Source organism: Lissotriton vulgaris, chromosome 5 (assembly GCF_964263255.1).
Source record: "Lissotriton vulgaris chromosome 5, aLisVul1.2, whole genome shotgun sequence".
Classification (NCBI taxonomy): domain Eukaryota; kingdom Metazoa; phylum Chordata; class Amphibia; order Caudata; family Salamandridae; genus Lissotriton; species Lissotriton vulgaris.
The window spans coordinates 176785892-176807531 of NC_141693.1; the positions used below are offsets into that span (position 1 = coordinate 176785892).

The window sequence follows — 21640 nt, forward strand, 5'->3', positions numbered from 1 at the left end:
AGTCATAATTTCTAGACATTATTTTAAATTATTCTCCTGTGCTCTTTTCTGACACAATGGATCCTAAGTTCATGCTTATCTTTCACAAGTACACAATTACGCTTCACTCTCTTTCACTGCTTCTCTTTCTTCACTTAGCAAGGCACAGGTGTACACTCTCCTTTCACCTGTGCTTAGATGTTCTCACCTCCTTTGTTCGCAAAACTTCATCTTACCACCCTTCTTCTTCACAAGCATTTCTCTCAGTGCACGTTCTCCCTGTACCAACACTCAGTGCTTCACAGTTCTCAATATTTCACATTGTGTCTGGGCGTGCACCTTCCTTCTTCCTAAATCTCACAGCTTTTTCTGTGTTACACATAACTTTTCAGTGCACACCATTCACATTCCTCACAGCAACTAACATTTACTCATGCCATTCACTGATACACAGTGCTTCCTGTGTGCACACCCATCCCCAAGCACACAATTTAATTTTTTTATTTCTATAACATCACTATATGTATACCCGCCATCCATAGTGAACCATCGCCCTTCTTCCTCTACTCAGGCCACTTTCATGCACCATCCCTCCTTCCTCTGCCGCACCAACACTTCCAGCCCAGACAGGAACACACATGAACAGAGTGCACACATGCACGAGCATGCTCATGCTCATACACACACACACACACACACACACTGTATCCCGTAGTGTACATTAGCGTACATTAATCCTTCTCTCAAGCTCTCTGTCTCAGTGGATCTATCCCCCTTCACTTACACACACTCCTTCAGTGTGTGCACCCCCCACACACAAACACTGCCCACTTCACAACCACTAGATCAGTGGCTGGAGCTCTGCCCAAAGGTGTGGATAGGTAGGAAACAGCTGTAGGTCACCACTGATAGGTGATGCCCAATATCACCAAAAAGCCACAATGACTGCCTCTTTGTTGACACATGGACAGTGTTCTGTACCTCACTGAAACGTCACCCGACCCTCACTTGCACTGACTCTCTCACTGCTCCTTCACAATGGTCAATGATGAACAACGGCTCGAGCTTGCTTAAAACTACTACTAAAGATCCCATTTTAAAGATGAAACAACACAAACTGATCAGCATTTCATGGATGTTCTGCCAACATATCACAAAGAGAGAACAACCAGAGCAATTCGAGCCAAGAGATCACCTGTGAGGGAACTCCATAGCTCGCCACACTGTCACCGCAGTCTGTTCGCTTGAACTCATCATGGTACATTGGGTTATGTTCGGCGGTAATGGCCAATATGATATCACGACAGGCTGGTGCTTTCAGAGAACAAAGCATTGTCTTTACAAATTGGGGCATCCCTTACACCACACAAGTACAGATTTTCTGTCACAACAGACTGAGAGTTCTTACATGTTTCTTATATCATATCAGTACCACTCAATGAGGGCGGATGGGTGAGTTCATGGTTTGCCACTGGCCTCTGTGCTCTATAGAGATAAAGTTCTAGAACTGGCAGGGTCAAACACAGATCTCATCCTTAACCTCATCCATGCTGCCACGATTTACCGCCGGTCCTGGGGCCCAATGTTAATGGGTGTGGTCTTGACGGAACGGTTCCGTCATGAGCACAGCCCAACCGATGCTCATGACGGAACCGTTCCGTCATGAGCATCGAAAGGGTTTAGAGGTCAATACATTGAGTTTCATTGGAAAATATTAACACCTGTCACTAACGTTGCTAAGCAACAGAAGTAAATGCTGTGAAATGTGTGATATAAAACAGTCCAATATTATGATAGCTAAGTAGATGTTTGTGCAAAAATGTCCTAGAAAGATAACCCACTGGGCTTAACATGTGCTGTGATTGAATCACAGGTACAGGTCAGCCACACAAACCGTATTCACCATTCTTGCTGGCCACTACAGTCTTTAAAATGAAAGACTCTACGGTATCGGCCATTTTGTAATGGCAGAGCTACACAAGGATACACATAGATGGCGTGTTGTCAATTAAAATAAATATGCTCGAGCTTTTAACAGCATCTACCATTCTTTTCAAAATATATAGTAGCTTCATGTACCCTGGCCACATCACGTCAAACATCAATCTTGTTGGTTTTGTTATACTTTCCCTCGAAACGAAGAGATTTCTAAATGAAGTCTTGTGACCTAGCCAGCTCTCTGCAATAACAAAGCACAGTTTAGTGCTCCTATGTCATTTGTCTGTCGTTTTTGGCATACATATTCAAATAGAAAATAAATCAGAAAGTGCACCAAATGTGTCCTTCACAAAACTGAAATAATTTACAGTCCTCCGGGGAGGGAAAGGGAATAATTGTAAGATTTTTCTCTTTGCCATGGTTTGTTCAAGCAAGCTTTCCCCTCTGCTCCACTGGCAAGGCACGCAGGCTTGAGAGATGCACGTTGCTTTGTCTCCTGCTTTCCACTCCATTTCACTCCTTAGCTTTTCACAGCACTGGCACTTGGCCACCAACCCTTTCAATGTGGCTTGTTTGGTTTTGTCACTCTTTGCTAATGGACTTTTCCTGTGTGGTCTATTTATTTTGAACAACCTTAAGGCTTGTTTTGCTTAAATTGGGTCCTTCAAGAGATGGATTAAGAACAACTCAGAAGAATGACACAGGACAGGAGGAAAACTTCTCAAATGGGAAAAGCTTGAGGAAGAAGATTAACTGCCTGACAACCAAGCCTATATACTTAACTCATCACGACAGCCCTAACCAGTGGCCAATGAAACTAGATCTCCAAGCATTTACACCCAAAAATGTATAATCAGTCAAGTTGTACCCCGCCTCTCATGGGGTGCTATGCTGGTCCCAGTGTTCAAAGTGATCGCCTTCTTTCGGCTATTCTTCCTACTGGGCTCAGTGAGGATCTTATGTAAAAGGAGAAAACAGTACTCCATCCTTGAACACATATATAGCCATAGGGTACTAGGACATCACTACCATCTTAGCTCCCTTCAGGAAACTACATTCCTACCCCAAGATAAGAAGTAGTGTGATCTCAGTCTATATCAAGATGTTATGCTAGTTAAAGGTTTTAAGCTGCTCTAAGTGTACCCCAAAGCGCTGAGTAGGAAACCAATGTAGCTGGTGAGAAGAAGAACAATTGTTGCAGGACACAGCTTTTTTTTCCCCGGAGTTTTATATAGCGCAAACTTGATCCAAAGGTATCAGATATCAGAGCGCTTTACATGCGCACCAGTTGTGTTAAACAAGTACACATTCATTTTTGTAAGACACTGGGGGATTAAGTGATTTGCCCAGAATCACAGGATGTTGAGTTTCATTGCCGAGACTCGAACCAGGTTCCCCAGATTTGAGATCGACCGCCTTAGTCGTTAGGCCACATCCTCTACCCGTCCAATCTCACACATCTCTCCTGCATCCAATACCAATTCTTTGCAAAGAGAGAAGGAAAACATATCTTGCTCTCACCACACATTTGAAGTTCATCCATCTGTCAGCAGTGATACCTTTTCTTCCAACAATTTGCATCACATCCAGCATCAACTCTTTTCAAGGGGAGAGAAGTAAAGTATGCACTTCACGTCCTAATGAAGGAAAATTGTCTGAGAAAGCCCAACACACTTTGTCTTCTCAATGCCATGTATTGCTGTGAGCTATCCTGACTTCATTCAGATCTTTACACTATGGTGGTAAAAATAGCGGTTAAGTACCCCATTGCATGGTGTTATTGTATTCAAGTGTCCCTGCACACCCTAAGTGAGTGATTGCAATCTCATATTAGCATTTTCTTATCCCCAGAGAAGAAAATGGTGATACACCTCCAGACTTCTTTTATATAACTTATAATTGAGGCAAATATCTAGAAAAAAAAGTGAAACTCTCCTCATGGGAATTCATATATTAACAACGCCTTACGCCTTACCCATCAGAGAAGAGTGGGTGCCTACAGACTGTTGACAAAGGGCAGGAACAATATGAATTAATTACATTTCTTATATTATCCACAGCTGTTGGAGCTCCAAAAGGACTTTCCTTCTCTGATATCACAGAAACTTCAGCCACTGTTAGCTGGACTGCCCCACAGACACGAGTTGATAGCTTCAAGATCATCTACAGTTCAACAAGTGGAGGTAAGATAAAAGGCATTTGACGCAGAGGTATCACCAAAGCGGTGTTCGCCTGCCAAGTGGATGCTGACATTGAATTCCATGACAGGTCTAATAATTGAAAGATGGCAAACACTTAGGCTTGATGGGAAGTTCCCTATTGCTGAATAACTACTTGCAAGAAAGTAAATATCTTATGGACCACTGTTTGTTATCTCTTTACAGCAGGATAGCTGCGACCAGTTGTCTGACAAAGGTGGTTAAAATGCTGCCTGTAGAATCTGTGCAAACATAATTATCATCACAGGTCTGAGTCCCAACAAGGGTGACTCAGGGCCTGATTCACAGAACTAACGTAAGCCAAAATCCTACACTTACTACCATTATGGTATTCACAGAAGGCATTTACTCATTTTGGTATTCACAGAAGGCACTTACTCATTTCGGTATTCACAGAAGTTAGGAGTCCTGACTTTAGGACTCCTAAATGCCTTCTGTGAATACCGAAAGTCTTAAAGTTAGGATTTTTCTTAGGAATCCAAATGTTAGGAGTCCTAACTTCACTACTCCTAAACTGAGACAAATCCTAATTTTAAGACTTTCGGTATTCACAGAAGGCATTTAGGAGTCCTAAAGTCAGGACTCCTAACTTCTGTGAATACCGAAATGAGTAAGTGCCTTCTGTGAATACCAAAATGAGTAAATGCCTTCTGTGAATACCAAAATGGTATTAAGTTTAGGACTTTGTCTTAAGTTAGTTCTGTGAATCAGGCACTCAGGGTTTAATTATTCTGAGGTTGATAACATGAGGAATCATATACCTATCTTGTTGGTTTTGAGATGAGTTAAAATGTATCCTATTTGTAGAAAGCAAAAAGGTGATGGTTGAATTATTTTCAGTCACTAATAGACACTCTGTGCTGAGTTTGAGCCCATCATATGTTTGCCCCTTGCCACTCCAGACAAGATCCATCTACCCTCATTCAAATCTAGCCAACATTCTCAAGACAGGATCCCCTCTGAACTGGAAACAAGCAGCCACAGACCAGTTTCGGCTTATCTTGGCCTTGTTGGTAAGATGCAGGAGTTTCCTACGCCATAGTGGCATGGGACCCACGCCTGTGCATACAAGTCGCATTTGGGGCAGTGAACGGGAAAAACAAAAAGGAAATCGATGGAATACTGTAAACCTAATCCGGTTTCAGCTGATGTGATCCTCTTCAGTAAGATGCTGCTTGGTTTCTATTGCACTATGACGTGAGATCCACATGCTTGCATACTCATCATGATTAAGGCATTGCATTGGGATTACAAAGAGATTAGGAGCTATTTGCTTAAATTAATCCTGGCCACTAATAATTACCCTGCATTGAATTCCAGTCCATCTGTGTTCTTCCACTATGCCACTCTTTACAAGAACCAGTCATATGCAAATCAGAGTCGGTCCTGCTGCAAAAAGAATAATCCAGCACTAACTCCCAGGACAGGTCCTACTCAAAGAAAATAAGCCAACCCAGACCAGTTTCGACCTACTTGGGCTTTGTCACTAAGGAGCAGCTTCTTTCCTATGGCACAATGAGAACAGGAAATTACTCTGGGCCGAAAACCAGACCATCCTTTTTTTGTCCACTATACCACTACAGACAATAACTACCTATCTGTGATACACAACGATTCTGATAATATTGGGCAGTTTTCTGAAATCCGAACTCCAGACCTCCCAAAGAGGCAAGTGTTTTCATGGGGTGTCATATCAGGGTGTTACATGCATTGTGTCATTAGTTTGAGTAAGCGATTGTGCTTGAAGTGTGCTGGAAGATTTAAGCAGGGAGAACCCAGAAACTGAACATTAGCCAGACAAATTTGTTGATTGATTGTTAGATCAACTAACTGGCTGAATACGTCAATATGACAATTATAATTTAAATGAAAAAGAGAATGCATATATTAAATTAAGCAAAATGTTGTTTCTAAATGCACAATAATTGGCACTGTACACCTGTGGAGCTTCATTAGTTTTTGAACAATGAGGTGGACAGTTTTTGAGAAATGGCGTGGACAGGCTGGCAGTTCTCTTTTTCGCAGCTCTATCCGAGACCACATTCTTGTGCTTCTTCATGGGAATTTGCAAGCTCTGGATGTGTTTAGAGAGATAAGACACACTGCCAGGGAACTACAGCAGGTTACACACACACAGTCCCATTGTGAATATGTACTTCCAGACATTTTATAAAATGTTCACAATTGAGAAAATATTGTGCGTCCATTGTGAAATTTTTGTGGCTCAATATGTACTGATAGGGGCTAAAGCTTTAATAGTCCATATAGGGCTTCACTGACACAAATGGAGGAATATATTGGCCATGATGGTGTTACAAATATGTCTGCCTAAAGAGAAAGATTGGGCAAACAAAGTTTCCTTTCATTTTAGGAGCATTTGAAGATTCTCTGGTCATTGTTCTTGGGCAGGCTTCTCAGTTTTCAAATTTAGAATTTTTAGCCACATAGTGGACCCACAATACTAGTTAGTTGTGCACACATATAATGTGGACCAGAGATAAAGGCGAGGACACATAAATAGAATAATGGAAAATAAATAGCGTTGGCACCCAAATTCTAGTCCAGTAAAGTCATCAGCACATGCATTTGCTGAATGCCCTTATCACTTTCCAAAGCTGACCATGGAGCTTATGCAGATTTACACCGTCACAAAACACACGTGTCTTTTAACCACATGCGAGCGGGGGTTATTTTTGCGCTATGCGGCTTTTTTCCAAAAGCCGCGTTACATGACGAGCTCAGCTCGTCATCAGCACACAACCACCGTGGCTGATGACAAGCTGAGCTCGTCATCAGCATCGAAGGGGTTAATGCTGCTTTGAGTAAATCGGGTTTTACATTTCATGAATATAGTTTTAATTGTATCAATCAGTGGAGGAATAACTATATCTTGCTTTAAAATGTTTGAAAATGCTCAGTCAGTTTGTGATAACACCTCATTTTCACACACAATTTTATTTTCACAGTCAAATTCTTATTGTTGAAAAGCTATTATTATGTTATTAAATGGTGCCATGTTTTCTGAAGAGTGAACTGTCTCTTAACGTTTTTGTTTCTTCTGTATTATCAAAGGTGTTCCACAGACTGTGACGGTGGATGGAACCAAGACGCGAACCACTCTACTAAAACTTACGCCAGGTGCTGATTATATTGTCACTGTTGTTTCAGTCAAAGCACTTGATGAAAGTGGACCAATATCAGGACCTCTGACAACAGGTAAGGTGCAGATGTTAATTATACATATTAGATCTAGAATATAAACACAAGTGAAGTACCTAGTGGTTCTCCTGCATGTAGAAAGTGAGAATGTTCCAAAATTCAAATTCAAAACTTAAGATAGATTTGCAAGCGTAAACATGGGTTGATATGGAACCCCTTGCACATTCTGTTTTTAGAATAGAACCAATATGAAAAATTCTATCTTGCTGCATTTCCTCAAATGATTCCAGTAATAAATTAAATCACAACAGCTCTGAGTCATTTGATAGTGGTAAATACAATAATAACGAGTTGCTTTGCTGTTTTACTACCCATGAGGTACATTAACTCTGACCTGTATGATACAATGTGTAATGCATGTGTGTCATTAATGTACACAAGCTTGTTGGAAATGATGCATTAAATGATTGTACAGAGGGTGATGGCCGTATCAATTTGTGAGGTCTATTGTCTGCATGGAAAGGTTTGCACCTGGAACTATGAAGTGTACAGCCTATTTGCAGAAATTCGGCATATTGATGCCAAGTTAAGGGTATATCACTTGAGTGTTGAGTTTTAAATACTGTAGCCAAGATATCAAATACTAAAATATTGTGAAGGTAGGTACATATAGGTAAATATATATAACAGTAGTAAGGTAAATGAGTTTGGAGTTAAAAAAGTACATCAACTCTTAAATATATATATGTACCTTCACAATATTTTAGTAGTTAATATGATACTTTGGAAACATGGTATTTTTGTGTTTGATATTCTGAAATGCTACCTAATTTAGACCATGGTTTCCGATAGTGGGTACCCAAAGCCTATATGCACTCCATTGAGACAACTAAGGCCCTGATTACGAGGTAGGTCAGATTTGCCTCCAACTGACACCCTTTCAGTGAAGGGCCCGCCCATAATATTGGAATCCCATTCATATCCAAGTGCAAGTGAAGCCATCACACACCATTGATGTCTCAAATTCAGGTGCGTTTCTCAATCAGTCTGAGAGTATCATTCAGCCTAACTAACTTCCAAAGACCAGGAGCTGTAGCTTAACACCTTCCTTTATCACTTTCATACCGAATTGGATAGCTGAGTAGAACCATGGTCTGGGAGTGTGGACCTTTCCACTGAGCTGACTAGAGGAATGGAACAAACAGTCAAACGGCACATATGAAATAGAGGTTCAACAAAATATTTTCCAGCAGTACCCTCTACAGTCTTAAAGGTATCTGACATTAAATGACAGAGTAGGTCATAGACACCTGTAATATTTGCTCAATGGGTTAGTGAGATTTACATTTTATTTATATTATTAGTGATTTTTAAATTTCATACTTTTAGCATGTGCATGCCCATTTGGTGTAAAACTTCTAGAGTCAAAGAGATACATGTGTAGTGGGTTATGGTAGGGAATCTTGAAGCCAGAATATCGATGGGTCTCAATATCATGACCAGAATACCAGAATAATGGAGGACACAATATCTAATTGGTATGTGTGCAAAGGGAGGTATGGATTCACTATCTTTAATTCCACATATACGTACCTTGAAGTGATATATATATATAAGTCCAAGGATCGCCTCTCTGGAGTAACCTTCGTCAAGTGGGGGTGGCGCGCTGCCGGTGAGGCATCCGGTAATCATATACCATGCAAAGCGGCGTCCCTAGCGTGCACTCAGATGCAGATTAATCCACATAACACAGCAGGTCTGTCAGAAAAGGTAGGGTTTATTCACGCCATAAGCCCTACGTGACGCGTTTCGCACTCCATGAGTGCTTGTTCACACAAAGGTACTCAAAAGTTTGCCGTATTTTATGTGTGTTTGATGTAAACATAAACAACGGACCAACAAACATAAGACTGTAATGCAAGGCGCCATCTTCGAGTTCTCTGACATGGTATCATTATATACAATAACTTGCAAAATATATAGGTTATCATAAACAATACTATTGTACAACTCTCCTTGTCATGTATTTCTGAAATTCACTGATTGCCAGACTGGTCTCGTCAAATATACAATAATACAATACATGTACGATGAAATTTACGACATATAAATAATAATGGCATATCTAGTGAGTCCGTATGTAAGAGTCATGTCTAGGAGTGTCAAACTGGCTATGGTTGCATTGTATTGTAACAGTGAAAGAACCGGCATACATGTGACTTTTTATGTACGCCGGTTCTTTCACTGTTACAATACAATGCAACCATAGCCAGTTTGACACTCCTAGACACGGCTCTTACATACGGACTCACTAGATATGCCATTATTATTTATATGTCGTAAATTTCTCGGACATCGTACATGTATTGTATTATTGTATATTTGACGAGACCAGTCTGGCAATCAGTGAATTTCAGAAATACATGACAAGGAGAGTTGTACAATAGTATTGTTTATGATAACCTATATATTTTGCAAGTTATTGTATATAATGATACCATGTCAGAGAACTCGAAGATGGCGCCTTGCATTACAGTGTTATGTTTGTTGGTCCGTTGTTTATGTTTACATCGAACACACGTAAAATACGGCAAACTTTTGAGTACCTTTGTGTGAACAAGCACTCATGGAGTGCGAAACGCGTCACGTAGGGCTTATGGCGTGAATAAAGTCTACCTTTTCTGACAGACCTGCTGTGTTGTGTGGATTAATCTGCATCTCAGTGCACGCTTGGGACGCCGCTTTGCATGGTATATATATATATATATATATATTAAGCATGAGCGAATTTTGCGGATCTCGCGTTCGCGAATTTTGCGGATTTGCGGATTCGCAATCCGCAAAATCCGCGAATTCCCGCGAATTTGCGGATTTTTTTTTTTGTGTTCGCCCGTGTTTCTGCCAGTTCGCGAGGGTTTTTACAATTTCGCAATTTGCGAACTTACCTGTCGGGTCGCAAGTTTTGCGAACTTGTTGTTTCTACGTGTCCAACCTGTTTGGGACACTCTTCTTCATCACTGCCACTCTCTGTCACCACTGCCACTCTCTGACTACTCATGCCACCCTCTGGCCCACCCATGCCACCCTCTGTTTCATCACCACACCCTCTGGTTGTCCAGTGTACATTATTTTCGGCAAAGCAAAGCACACCTTCCCTGCCTCAAGTGACCTGAATTAATTTGGGGCTGATTAATGTGTCACAGAATATTTTTTTAGCTGGCACCTGCTTCCTTAGTGCGCCCTGATTAGTGATCTTTTGCACTTGCTAAGTGCTTTCATTGTTGCAAAATTAGTTACAACACCTGCCCTGCCCCAACTGACAATAATGAATTAGGGGCTGATCAATGGATTTTAACTTCCAGCCTGGCTCCTGCTTGTCTCCCTTAGCTGTAATTCATGACCTTTGTGGCATATGTGTAACTATTCTGAGGTTCAGAGCAGGGTCACATAATAGTTTCAACTGGCAACTGAACTCTGGAGGGGCCCCTCAGGAAGCGCTACAGGAAATGGCTACTAATGATGTGCCTGAACTTTTGAACCTGGTAAGTAGTTACTTTCAGTTTTGCTTAGATCGTATTTCTGCAATTTCGCACTTATTCGCGGGGCGCGAACTCACGCGAACAGTGCGAGCAGTGCGAGCAAAATCCGCTGCTCGCGGATTTTGCAGGAAATTCGCAAATCTCGCGGATTGCGGATTTCCCGAAAATCCGCAAAATCCGCGAGCGGAACGGATTTTCCGCCCATGCCTAATATATATATATATATATATATATATATATATATATATATATATATATATATATATATATATATATATATATATATATATATATATATATATATATATGTATATATATGTATATATATATATGTATATATATATATATATATATATATATATATATATATATATATATATTCACCAAGACATGTATATGTGGCATAGAAAATCTTTAAAAACGTACCTATCAATGGACATGATATTGTCACCCATGGACACTCTGGCATCAGTATTCCCAACCCATACCCGTGTGGTGTTGATAGCATATTTCTCCAAGAAACAGAAGTGGTATTGTTCTCTTTAGGAATTTTCCAATAACCTGTAATAGAGCAGTGAATCCAGATTACTACACCTTTATGATGCTTGTACTTATGAGGAATCTCTGCCTCAGTGTGCTTTGATCAATAGATTAATAGTACTATAAAGGAAACAAGAAATGAAATTAATGTGATGAGACTACTTATTGTCCACTGGTTTAAGGAGGTTCAATAGTGTGAATTGAAGAGTGTCAGGGGCCATTACAGCTTAACCCAGATACTGGTTAGCATATCTAACATTTCACGGGGTGTGATTTCTAAGAAATGCAAAGAATCTTAGTTTATAGCATGTTTTGTCCTAGTTGATGTAATTCATGGATATAAAGACACTATGGTCTTCTTTGTAGCCTTGGACAGTCCATCCGGCCTGAAAGCTGTGAACATCACAGAGACTGACGCCATAGCCCAATGGCAACCATCCATTGCCTCAGTCGATAACTATGTACTTTCGTACGCTGCTGATAACGGTAAGTGAAAGTGACATTTAAATTTCAATGCCCTATTTTTGTAATGCTTCCTGACTGTTGTGGGTCAGAAGCTATTGCAGATTTCAAAGCCACTGTTAGCATTTTTATACTTATATTTGTGATTACTATATTGCACTCATTACAAGTTTCTAAATGGAACGGTCTGATATTAATCAATGAATCATGAACCAACCCAGAGTGCTTTGGAAGGTCTATCACTGATGTACACTCATCTTTCAACACATTTATCAGTAGTTGAACCTTTAGGAATATACCTTTATGTCACTCCTTTTGTATAATACAGATGTAATCTCCATTTGATATGGATTCTGAAGAAGAGGAAACTTTATGTGAGGTTGAAAAAGAGTAAGAAACCAGTGTCGGCTGTATTTTAGAGTGAAATAGAACAAATGGAAGAAGTTATAAAACAGATTTAAAGAGACCAGATTCAGCATTCCTGCTTGTGCACACTTCTTTTCTCTCCTCCGCCCTACACTTGTTGTTTTCAGTTATATGTGCATTAGTTGTAGCTTTCATTTATCATTAGGAACATAGCAATGTCCCTGCATTCATTTCAATGTTCTCTTAATACTATCACTGTACACTTGTTGTATATAGCGGCCCCCTAACTACAAACTACTCTCTGACTGAATGTTGAAAAATATTTCTACTTTCTCTGCTTCAACTTCAATTTCACACTTCAAAGAACTTCCTACTGTACTCTTTCACAATCATTTAATTTTGCTTGTTATATTGGATGTGAGTATTTTATGTGTCATATTTTCAAGCTCATAGGTAGTTCTTACTACACGGTCTACAGACATAAATGACATATTTTAGAAGTCAATTAAGAGATTTCGAAGCACAAATTTTGGGGAAATAGATGAGTAAAGTAAACTAAGTTAGGTATGTTAACATGCTGAGAGATTTGTATCCTAAATAGTGCATATTATTATAGAGGGTTCGAAATAGGCTATGAGAGGGCTTCAGTTGCAGATGAATAAACGTTTTCTGGGAAATAAAGCTATAAAAGTGAAATACATAAAACTAACCAAATCTAAATAATGCTTAATGAGGAAAACACCTTAACCATAATATAGGACTAAACACATATACGCACACACACCACATCACTTTGAGAAACATTATTCAGAAACTTTTATTTTTGTAGCTCGCTTTGTTGAACCTAAGCAATTAAGAGTCCTGTGAAGTTATAACAATTCTCTTTACTATTCTTGCCGTTTAGATCCAGAAACAACTAAGACCATCTCTGGTAACAACGTTGAAAGTGATATTACTGGTCTCCAGCCGTCAACACAATATACATTGACAATCTATGCTGTCAGAGGGTCACAGAAGAGTGCAACAATGTCTACCAAATTCACTACAGGTACTGTCCCCATGAACTATTATTTTGTTGGTGCACTGAAACCATACTGTATATACAAAACACCTATACACTTCACTCACCACTTAAACACAGTCCTTGTTCAGGGGTTTGGATGTTTCAGTTTGCTATACCTAGTAAATAACATATTGTACATACAACCTTATTATATACTTTACCTCAAGCATAGCATATATATTTTAAACAGCTTTTCTTCTTTAAATCCATCACCAAATGCGATGCAGTGCGCACAACGAAATTCGTTTTAATTATTTATATGTTTACTTACCTGTTGGAGTCGGTAATCCATACATTACTACCCCCCCACCCTGCCCCTCCCCCTCCCCACGTCACCGCCCGGCCGGTACTCCCACTACCGGCCGCGCCTGTTCTTCATCCATGACGAAATAAAGAGCCTTATGGTGGATGCACTGTCACATGACTTCTTTATGCAAACTGCTCCATTAAAGAAGTGGTAGCTTTTTAACACATATAACAACAGTGACTAATTAAAGAGTTTTGATGAAAGGTCCCTTAAGAATGCATAGTGGGTAGGTGTATCCTCTTTGTGTTATGACAGAAGCTTCCACCTGTTGATTAAAAATGATCTCATATTAGTCATGACCAATATTAGAAGTACCATAATACCTGTCTCTTTACCAGCATAGAGTAAAATTGGAGTTGTGTGCACTACAACTGTGTGTTTTCCTTTTCAGATCATCTGACTTAATAGTATGCCTTTATTTTGTGCTGCATTGCCGTAATTATTGAAAATATTTCCTTTTCATAGCCCTTGATGCACCTCGAGAACTTGCTGCAAGCGAAATTCAGTCCGAAACAGCACTGCTGACCTGGAGACCCCCACGCTCTATTATCACTGGGTTCATATTAATGTACCAGTCTGCGGACGGAACCCTCAAGGTATGATATTGGACTCTCCAGATATATACACATGCAGGAATGTATGTCCACAAATGAAAGCTCACATTCATCTCTCATTGCTTCTCAGCGTACTTAACCTTCTCCTATGGTTAACTCTCCTAAGAGTAGTTGTACACAACAATCTCCTCCATAAATTAAATATACTAAAGTTTTCAGTTTGGATATTTGTTTGGACATTTATATCAAGTTGGACATGCAAACCTCAATGTCCCAACAAACATTGCTATATAGATACTTCACCTTTTATTGCTCCGTTCAATGCTCTCCCACCACATATGCTAACCAGGAAGCAGAATACTCCACTTAGTACAACTGGAGACCGGATTTCTGATCCTTGGTTCCCTAGCTGATCTTTTGTCTATTCAGTTTCTGTATATATTTAAAATCAGGGAGAAAAGAAACAGCTATATCCATAAGGGGCAGTACAGGGAAAAAGGGGGCTTCTGATAATGGTGATGATAAGCCCTAGTGTGCCTTAATAAGTAGTTCAAAAATACGTTCCTCAATACCAACGTTGTTCATTGTTAGAGCACACTTACATGGAGCAAAAAGTTCATGTTCTTCCCTTAGAAACTGAGACTTTTAAACATGGGACATTTAGGTAAGTGTAAGTCAATCCGTTTTTAAATAAACCTTCTAATATTGCTTAAAAACGAGAACAAATATTTGACTTGTATTTGAAGCTCTTGTTAGCAGGTTTTTACCTACTTTTTACCACAATGTAACAGTAATGGACCCTACTAAAGCATGAATATTTCAGAAAAACAGTTATGAATTTGCAGAAATATGACAATTGGAAAATTCTCTGGATTTTAAGTAAAGGTGCACTATCACTTGGTGAAAGAATGTATGGTTAATTTACATATATCTGAAATGTGAATGCCATATTAAGATGACAATACATACTGAATGTTCTCCCATCTCTAACTTTTTTCCAACAACAGGAGGTCATCCTCGGACCCGACATGACTTCCTACAATCTGGTAGATCTCAGCCCATCCACTCAGTACACTGCGAAGTTGCTGGCAATGAATGGAGATGTGAGGAGCAAAACCATCCAAACAGTCTTCACCACAAGTGAGTTCAGCCTCTAAGACCTTCCATCAAGGGGCATTGCCTAAGACAGTCAATTACACCATTTTTACACTCATTTAATATCACACGGGTTTCCAACTTCCTTATGATCAAGTTCTGGCATGCAACAGAAACATTGTTTCTACAGTCAATTCCAGCGCCATCACAGTCCTTTAATATCACACAGGTTCCCCAGTCCTTTATTATCAAGATCTGCCATGCAACAGAAGCATCGTCTACAACAGTCAATTCCACCTCTTCCACACTCGTTTAGTATCACACAGGTTCCCTACTTCTCTATGATCAAGTTCTGGCATGCAACAGAAGCATCGTCTACAACAGTCAATTCCACCTCTTCCACACTCGTTTAGTATCACACAGGTTCCCTACTTCTCTATGATCAAGTTCTGGCATGCAATAGAAGCATCGTCTACAACAGTCAATTCCACCTCTTCCACACTCGTTTAGTATCACACAGGTTCCCTACTTCTCTATGATCAAGTTCTGGCATGCAACAGAAGCATCGTCTGCAACAGTCAATTCCGCCTCTTCCACACTCGTTTAGTATCACACAGGTTCCCTACTTCTCTATGATCAAGTTCTGGTATGCAACAGAAGCATCGTCTACAACATTCAATTATGCTGCTTTCACACTCATTTAGTATCACACAGGTTCCCTACTTCTCTATGATCAAATTCTGGCATGCAACAGAAGCATCGTCTACAACAGTCAATTCCACCGCTTTCACACTCGTTTAGTATCACACAGGTTCCCTACTTCTCTATAGTTCTGGCATTCAAGCACATACAAACTTAGAACCAGATCCGTGTTTTTTGTATTCCGGAACACATATTTTACTACTTTTATTCGCTCTCACTCATAAACCATGAATTTATGTATCACTTATTTTCTTACATGCTGTCTGAGGCAAACGATGTTGGAGTCCTTATTAATTTTCCTCACATATGCAAAACTTTTGACAGCTATGGGCTGTCATTCAAAGTTTGATGTGTATACTAATACATAAAATGAGCTTTGTGCTTATAGAAAGACTTACTCCCTGAAGATTTCATGTGAGTAAATCTCCTCACAGGTGTGGGAAGTGAGAGCTAAGTGGGCATTCGAGGGCTAGAATGCCCTGTAAGTGTTAGCACACCCACAAACGTAAACATTGGTTTACATTCTCTGTTCAGGAATTGTCCATCAATGGGACATTGGGTAGCCTAGGAGCTAAAAGGGAATTTACCAACAATTTTAGTATTAGCACTTTGCAAAAGTTTATTACCTATACTAAGATCTGATGTCAACATTAGTGTGACCTTGTGGATGGAAATGAATGAGTGCAGAATCTCCACTCAAACGCCACATCTCCGTCATGATGCTGACACCTTTATTTTGTCTAGCCTGAACGCATGTAGGTAGAGCAAGAGGTTCAAGTGGCATACCGGCTTCATGCTCTGAGTAATATTCTGTTAAGCGTGGTACACCAGCAATGACATCACAGGTGCTGCACCTCAACCATGAATTTCCTCCAAGGGTGCATTCCAGGCACGGCCCGTGCCGGGCGTTATACTGGGGCGGTGACGTCAGGCAGGGGAGGGTCAGGTTGGGGGGGTTGTAAAATGCGGGATATGGACCATTACAGGTAAGTACCGAAAAAAATAAATAAAACGAATTTCGTTGCCCGTGCTGCATCACATTTGGCGATGCAGCGTGGGCAAAGAAATGTTTTTATTTTATTTTTTCGGTACTTACCTCTAATGGTCCATATCCCGCATTTAACAACCCCCTACCCTGACCCTCCCCTGCCTGACGTCACCGCCCCAGTATAACGCCGGGCACGGGCCATGCCTGGTGCATTCTGAAAGGAGATGTGCACTGTATGTAAACAATGAGACCAACCCCGCTTAGTCCAGATAAACCAGCGATCCCACACATCCAAAATATGTCTCTAGACTCCTCCATTGTACCATACCCATCTATTGAGCCTGCAAGTGGAGTCCAGCTTTGCCACAGATCGAGTTAGCACTTTGTGGTTCAGTGCCAGGAACCTCATTATCCATTCTTAAGAAGATTTAGAGAGCACTTTAGGCTCAGTGTTTTCCATGCAGTATTTATGCTGACCCATGAAAAGGTTGCGTAGCAACAGGTGCTGAGCGAGTAGAATTTCTTCAGATCATTTACAATGGAAGGCAGTCAACAGGTCACGTAGTATCTCAGATTGCAATGGACATCTACTAACGAGTGTTCCTTTCAACATTCTCTTCCCATGTGCGCAATATGTGTACACAAGTTTCGGAAATAAGAAATAGCACTGCCTAAATATGGTTGTTTTGATATATCCCTTGCAAGCACCAGATATACTGATTATCGATTACACTATAGAATATAGCATTTCAATCATACCTTTTGGTGAAGAAATATTATAGTGAGATGCAGATACAACTGGCATGCGAAACCATAAGGGTTGGTTAATGAATATCTATCTATCTATCTATCTATCTATCTATCTATCTATCTATCTATCTATCTATCTATCTATCTATCTATCTGTCTGTCTGTCTGTCTGTCTGTCTGTCTGTCTGTCTGTCTGTCTGTCTGTCTGTCTGTCTGTCTGTCTGTCTGTCTGTCTGTCTGTCTGTCTGTCTGTCTGCCTGCCTGCCTGCCTGCCTGCCTGCCTGCCTGCCTGCCTGCCTGCCTGCCTGCCTGCCTGCCTGCCTGCCTGTCTGTCTGTCTGTCTATCTATCTATCTATCTATCTATCTATCTATCTATCTATCTATCTATCTATCTATCTATCTATCTATCTATCTATCTATCTATCTATCTATCTATCTATCTATCCTTCATCCACCTGCCTGGCTGTCAGAGAGAAGCAGTAATAAAAAGATGCATATGTGGTGTCAACCTCACAGTCTCTTGTTCCCACACAACATGATTTGGAGAGGGAGAGGGAGAGATACGCGAGATGAATAAAAGCTCCTGCTAAGTGTTTATGTTAATGACGTGTTCATAAACTCCTCTTCTCCCTTTGTGTACAGCTGGCCTGCTCTATCCATTCCCCAAGGACTGTTCCCAAGCGCTGCTGAATGGAGAAACAGCATCTGGCCTGTACACCATCTATTTGAATGGAGACAAGGATAAGCCGCAGCAGGTGTACTGTGACATGTCTGAAGATGGTGGAGGATGGATTGTGAGTATTGCTTATGATCTTGTGAATCAACCTAGAAATGCTGACTTCTCATCGTCCCCTCTGCCTTAAAGAATTAAAAACCTGGCATTTTACGGTTCCTTGGGTCCTTCAGTGACTCTCCGCTGGTAGTAGGGGACCTTTTCTTAGCATCTAAATGCCCAGTTCTGGGTGTTAGTGCACTCTTTAAATTTTCATTACATGACATTACTTCAGAAATAGGCAATGAGTCATTATGATCTGAATACAAATAGGGTGAATTGGCAAATGCACTGATCTGAAAAACGCTGACAGATGTTAGTTTTTCAAATATAATATGGTTAAATTCTCCCAGTGACTTGTAAATGAAACGAATGGAAGCTCTGGAATGCACACGCTTTATCGGCGTCAAATACAGTTATATTAAATGTTACGCCTGCTCCATATCGTGGAGTCAAGGATTAGAGATTCATGAAGATAAAAATAACAAAATGATTGTAATTGTCTACTAGTATGAGACCTGTCATCCTTGTAAAGATTCGTTTTTATGATTATGAACATATGAGATTGTAATAAATAGGATTAGAAGACATTCCGATATTAAATGTTTTCTTCATTTTGTCTTCAATAAAACCCAATGTATATAGCGTTATATCCTATGAAAGTCTACCTCCTTTGTGAATACTTAAAGAAACTGGGAGGATTCACCTTTGAATGCGCCCACTTCTATCCCTTCATGTTTAATGCTATTTTTGCTGTGTCTTCAGGTGTTTTTGAGACGTGTTGATGGAAAAGAAGACTTTTACAGAAACTGGAAAACCTATGCCGCAGGATTTGGAGACCCGACAAAGGAGTTCTTCTTGGGTAATTGACAATCATGGTTTACAATAAATACCCCCCCCCCCAACATTTTGTTTAACAGTTGCTTTGCCTACAGTAGGTGACTGCACTGAAGGAGCATTTATTCGACTATCTTTTCAAAGGTGGAAACCTGTTGAGTGCCGAAAGACCCAAAATACTATGGGTCTTATTATGTAACAAGCACACTGTTCATAGTAGCACTGCGGAGCACCTTAACTAGGTTCATTGGGCACAATCAGGGCAGGGAGCCCTATAACATATAGGGGCATATTATCAAGGGGGTTTATTTCCGCTTTTTTGGCTTTAAAAGCGAAGAAAGCAGAGATAAAATTATCTCCCTATTACCTAGCTGTCGCTAACACCAGTTAGCGACAGCTAGTAGGAGATAGCGACCATCTTGGGCCCCACTTTGCATGTCAGTGATATTTATCAGTAATGACATGCAAAGTGGGCGTGCCAAGATGTTAGCGACTGGAAACAGTCGCTAACATTGCTATCTCCTATTACCAACTTTTGGAGATATTCGCGCTAAGCGCGAATATCTCCAATAGCTAACACCTGCCCTGAGCAGTTCTTAGCCATGTTATCCAATGGGAGGTGGATAACGTGGCTAAGAGCATTAGCTCGGTAATGCATGAATATCGCGGACTTTTCAGCGATATTCTTGCATTGCGGCCGATTTTTATCGCATATGTGATAAACCTTGGTAATACCAAGGTTTATCTGCGATAAAAATCGCCGCAGGTCGGCGATAAATATTCGTCTCTAACCAAGCAATAGCGATAATTATCGCTATTGCTTGGTGATATGCCCAATAATGCACTGTCCCCACAGCAGCTGCAAACTCATGCTGCCCTCACAACAGCACTTTTGTGAAAGGTAGACTGGCTGATGGAAGCAGTGCAGGCAGCACTTTTAAGTGGGACAGAGATCCCCCCTACCGAGAAGTGCAGCCAGTCACTGAAAGGGTATGTCGGTGGTAGGGTGGGGCGGGGGGTCATGGGAGTTTCTAAATCCGGTCAATAGGGGCGTCCTTGGCACCTCTTTGTTGTGCACAGTCAATGCACCTTCTTACTGTCTCTGCAAGTGCACCCATGATATGGCGTGGGCACAGAGGCAAAGTGTTTCCCTCACTTGAATGGGGCCACGTCTCAATTCAAATTAGCAAAGGCCACTTTGGGATAGAGCCAGCTCTCTATGTGCACTGGTACTGTCTATACAAAAGGGGCCACACAAGCGTCTCCAGCCACTTTTGTAATATGAAAATGCCCCTGAAACACAAAAATCAGACATACTTTAGCATTGCACCCAGGGATGATTTACATAACACAGACCTACACTTGCTTATTAGTTCAAGAGTATACAGTCTGCTGGGTTTCAGGGACAGAAAGTGTAAGAAAGAAATGCAACATATTTGAAAATTCATATGGAAGCTTGCCTTCTCTACAGCTTAGAGTATTGTCATTATGCTTAAAGTAATAAACGGCTCCAACCTCCTATTAATCATCTGAGACTGGTAATTGTTGAGGATTCAATGCCACCTTGCTGGCTATCCACTATGCCACCTTCTTAGTGTGAACTTGCAATCTTCTTAAAGAATTATAGAAGTATGAACATGATATTTAAAATCAACTTATTAATATTTAAGGGGTGTCTACTCATATTGTATTTCCATGCCAGATACAAAGGATATACCTAGAACTTTGGGAAGGCTTGCAATATGTCAGCGTTGAAGTTAAGAGGGACCTCCTGTCTCAATAATGCTCCCTCACTCTGTCTTCCAAGCTGTTGCATGAGATCATCTCTGCTGCAATAAAACACACTGAAAGGGGCCTAATGGCTTCAACCTAAGTAATCTCATTCCTAGGATCTCAAAATAATAAGAAAGGCCTCACTCATGGAAGTCCAAAACTATTCTTCCCCTAAATGTCTAAAAATAAAATAAAAGTTATGGCAAATTGTTTGGTGTTCAGCACCTTTATCGGTGCCTCAGTGGAATCAAGACTTCTTACCCCTTTTCTGGTCTTGTACGTCCTTTGAAAAGTAAAATGAGGAATACCTTACTTGCGTCTCTCATACATTTTAAAGACCTCATTGTCATTCCATGAATGATCACCATTACAGCATAGCAGCCCTTCCTCCTGGTAGGTTATTTAGATATCTTGCTGCTCAGCTACAAAAAATAGCATAACTTAACCCCTTGTGTGCTGATGATGAGCTCAGCTCATCATCAGCCACGGTGCTCGTGTGCTGATGATGAGCTGAGCTCGTCATGGTCATTAGAACGTTCGCACGCTGGGCTAATTCCCCTGCTGTGCTGAGCGTTCTATTGAAATGGGTGTGGCCA

At 40.6% G+C, this 21640-nt stretch overlaps 1 protein-coding gene across 3 annotated transcripts in view; it reads left to right on the forward strand.

Moving 5' to 3' along the window:
• Positions 1-21640, forward strand: part of TNC (tenascin C) — a 157451-nt gene that overhangs the window by 126673 nt on the left and 9138 nt on the right. For all 3 annotated transcript variants that reach the window (XM_086921101.1, XM_086921102.1, XM_086921103.1), the window contains 8 exons: positions 3978-4100; positions 7209-7352; positions 11741-11860; positions 13107-13250; positions 14038-14168; positions 15134-15266; positions 18305-18456; positions 19200-19296. In XM_086921101.1, coding sequence (XP_086777227.1) covers positions 3978-4100; positions 7209-7352; positions 11741-11860; positions 13107-13250; positions 14038-14168; positions 15134-15266; positions 18305-18456; positions 19200-19296 — 1044 coding nt within the window. The remainder of the gene's footprint in view (positions 1-3977; positions 4101-7208; positions 7353-11740; positions 11861-13106; positions 13251-14037; positions 14169-15133; positions 15267-18304; positions 18457-19199; positions 19297-21640) is intronic.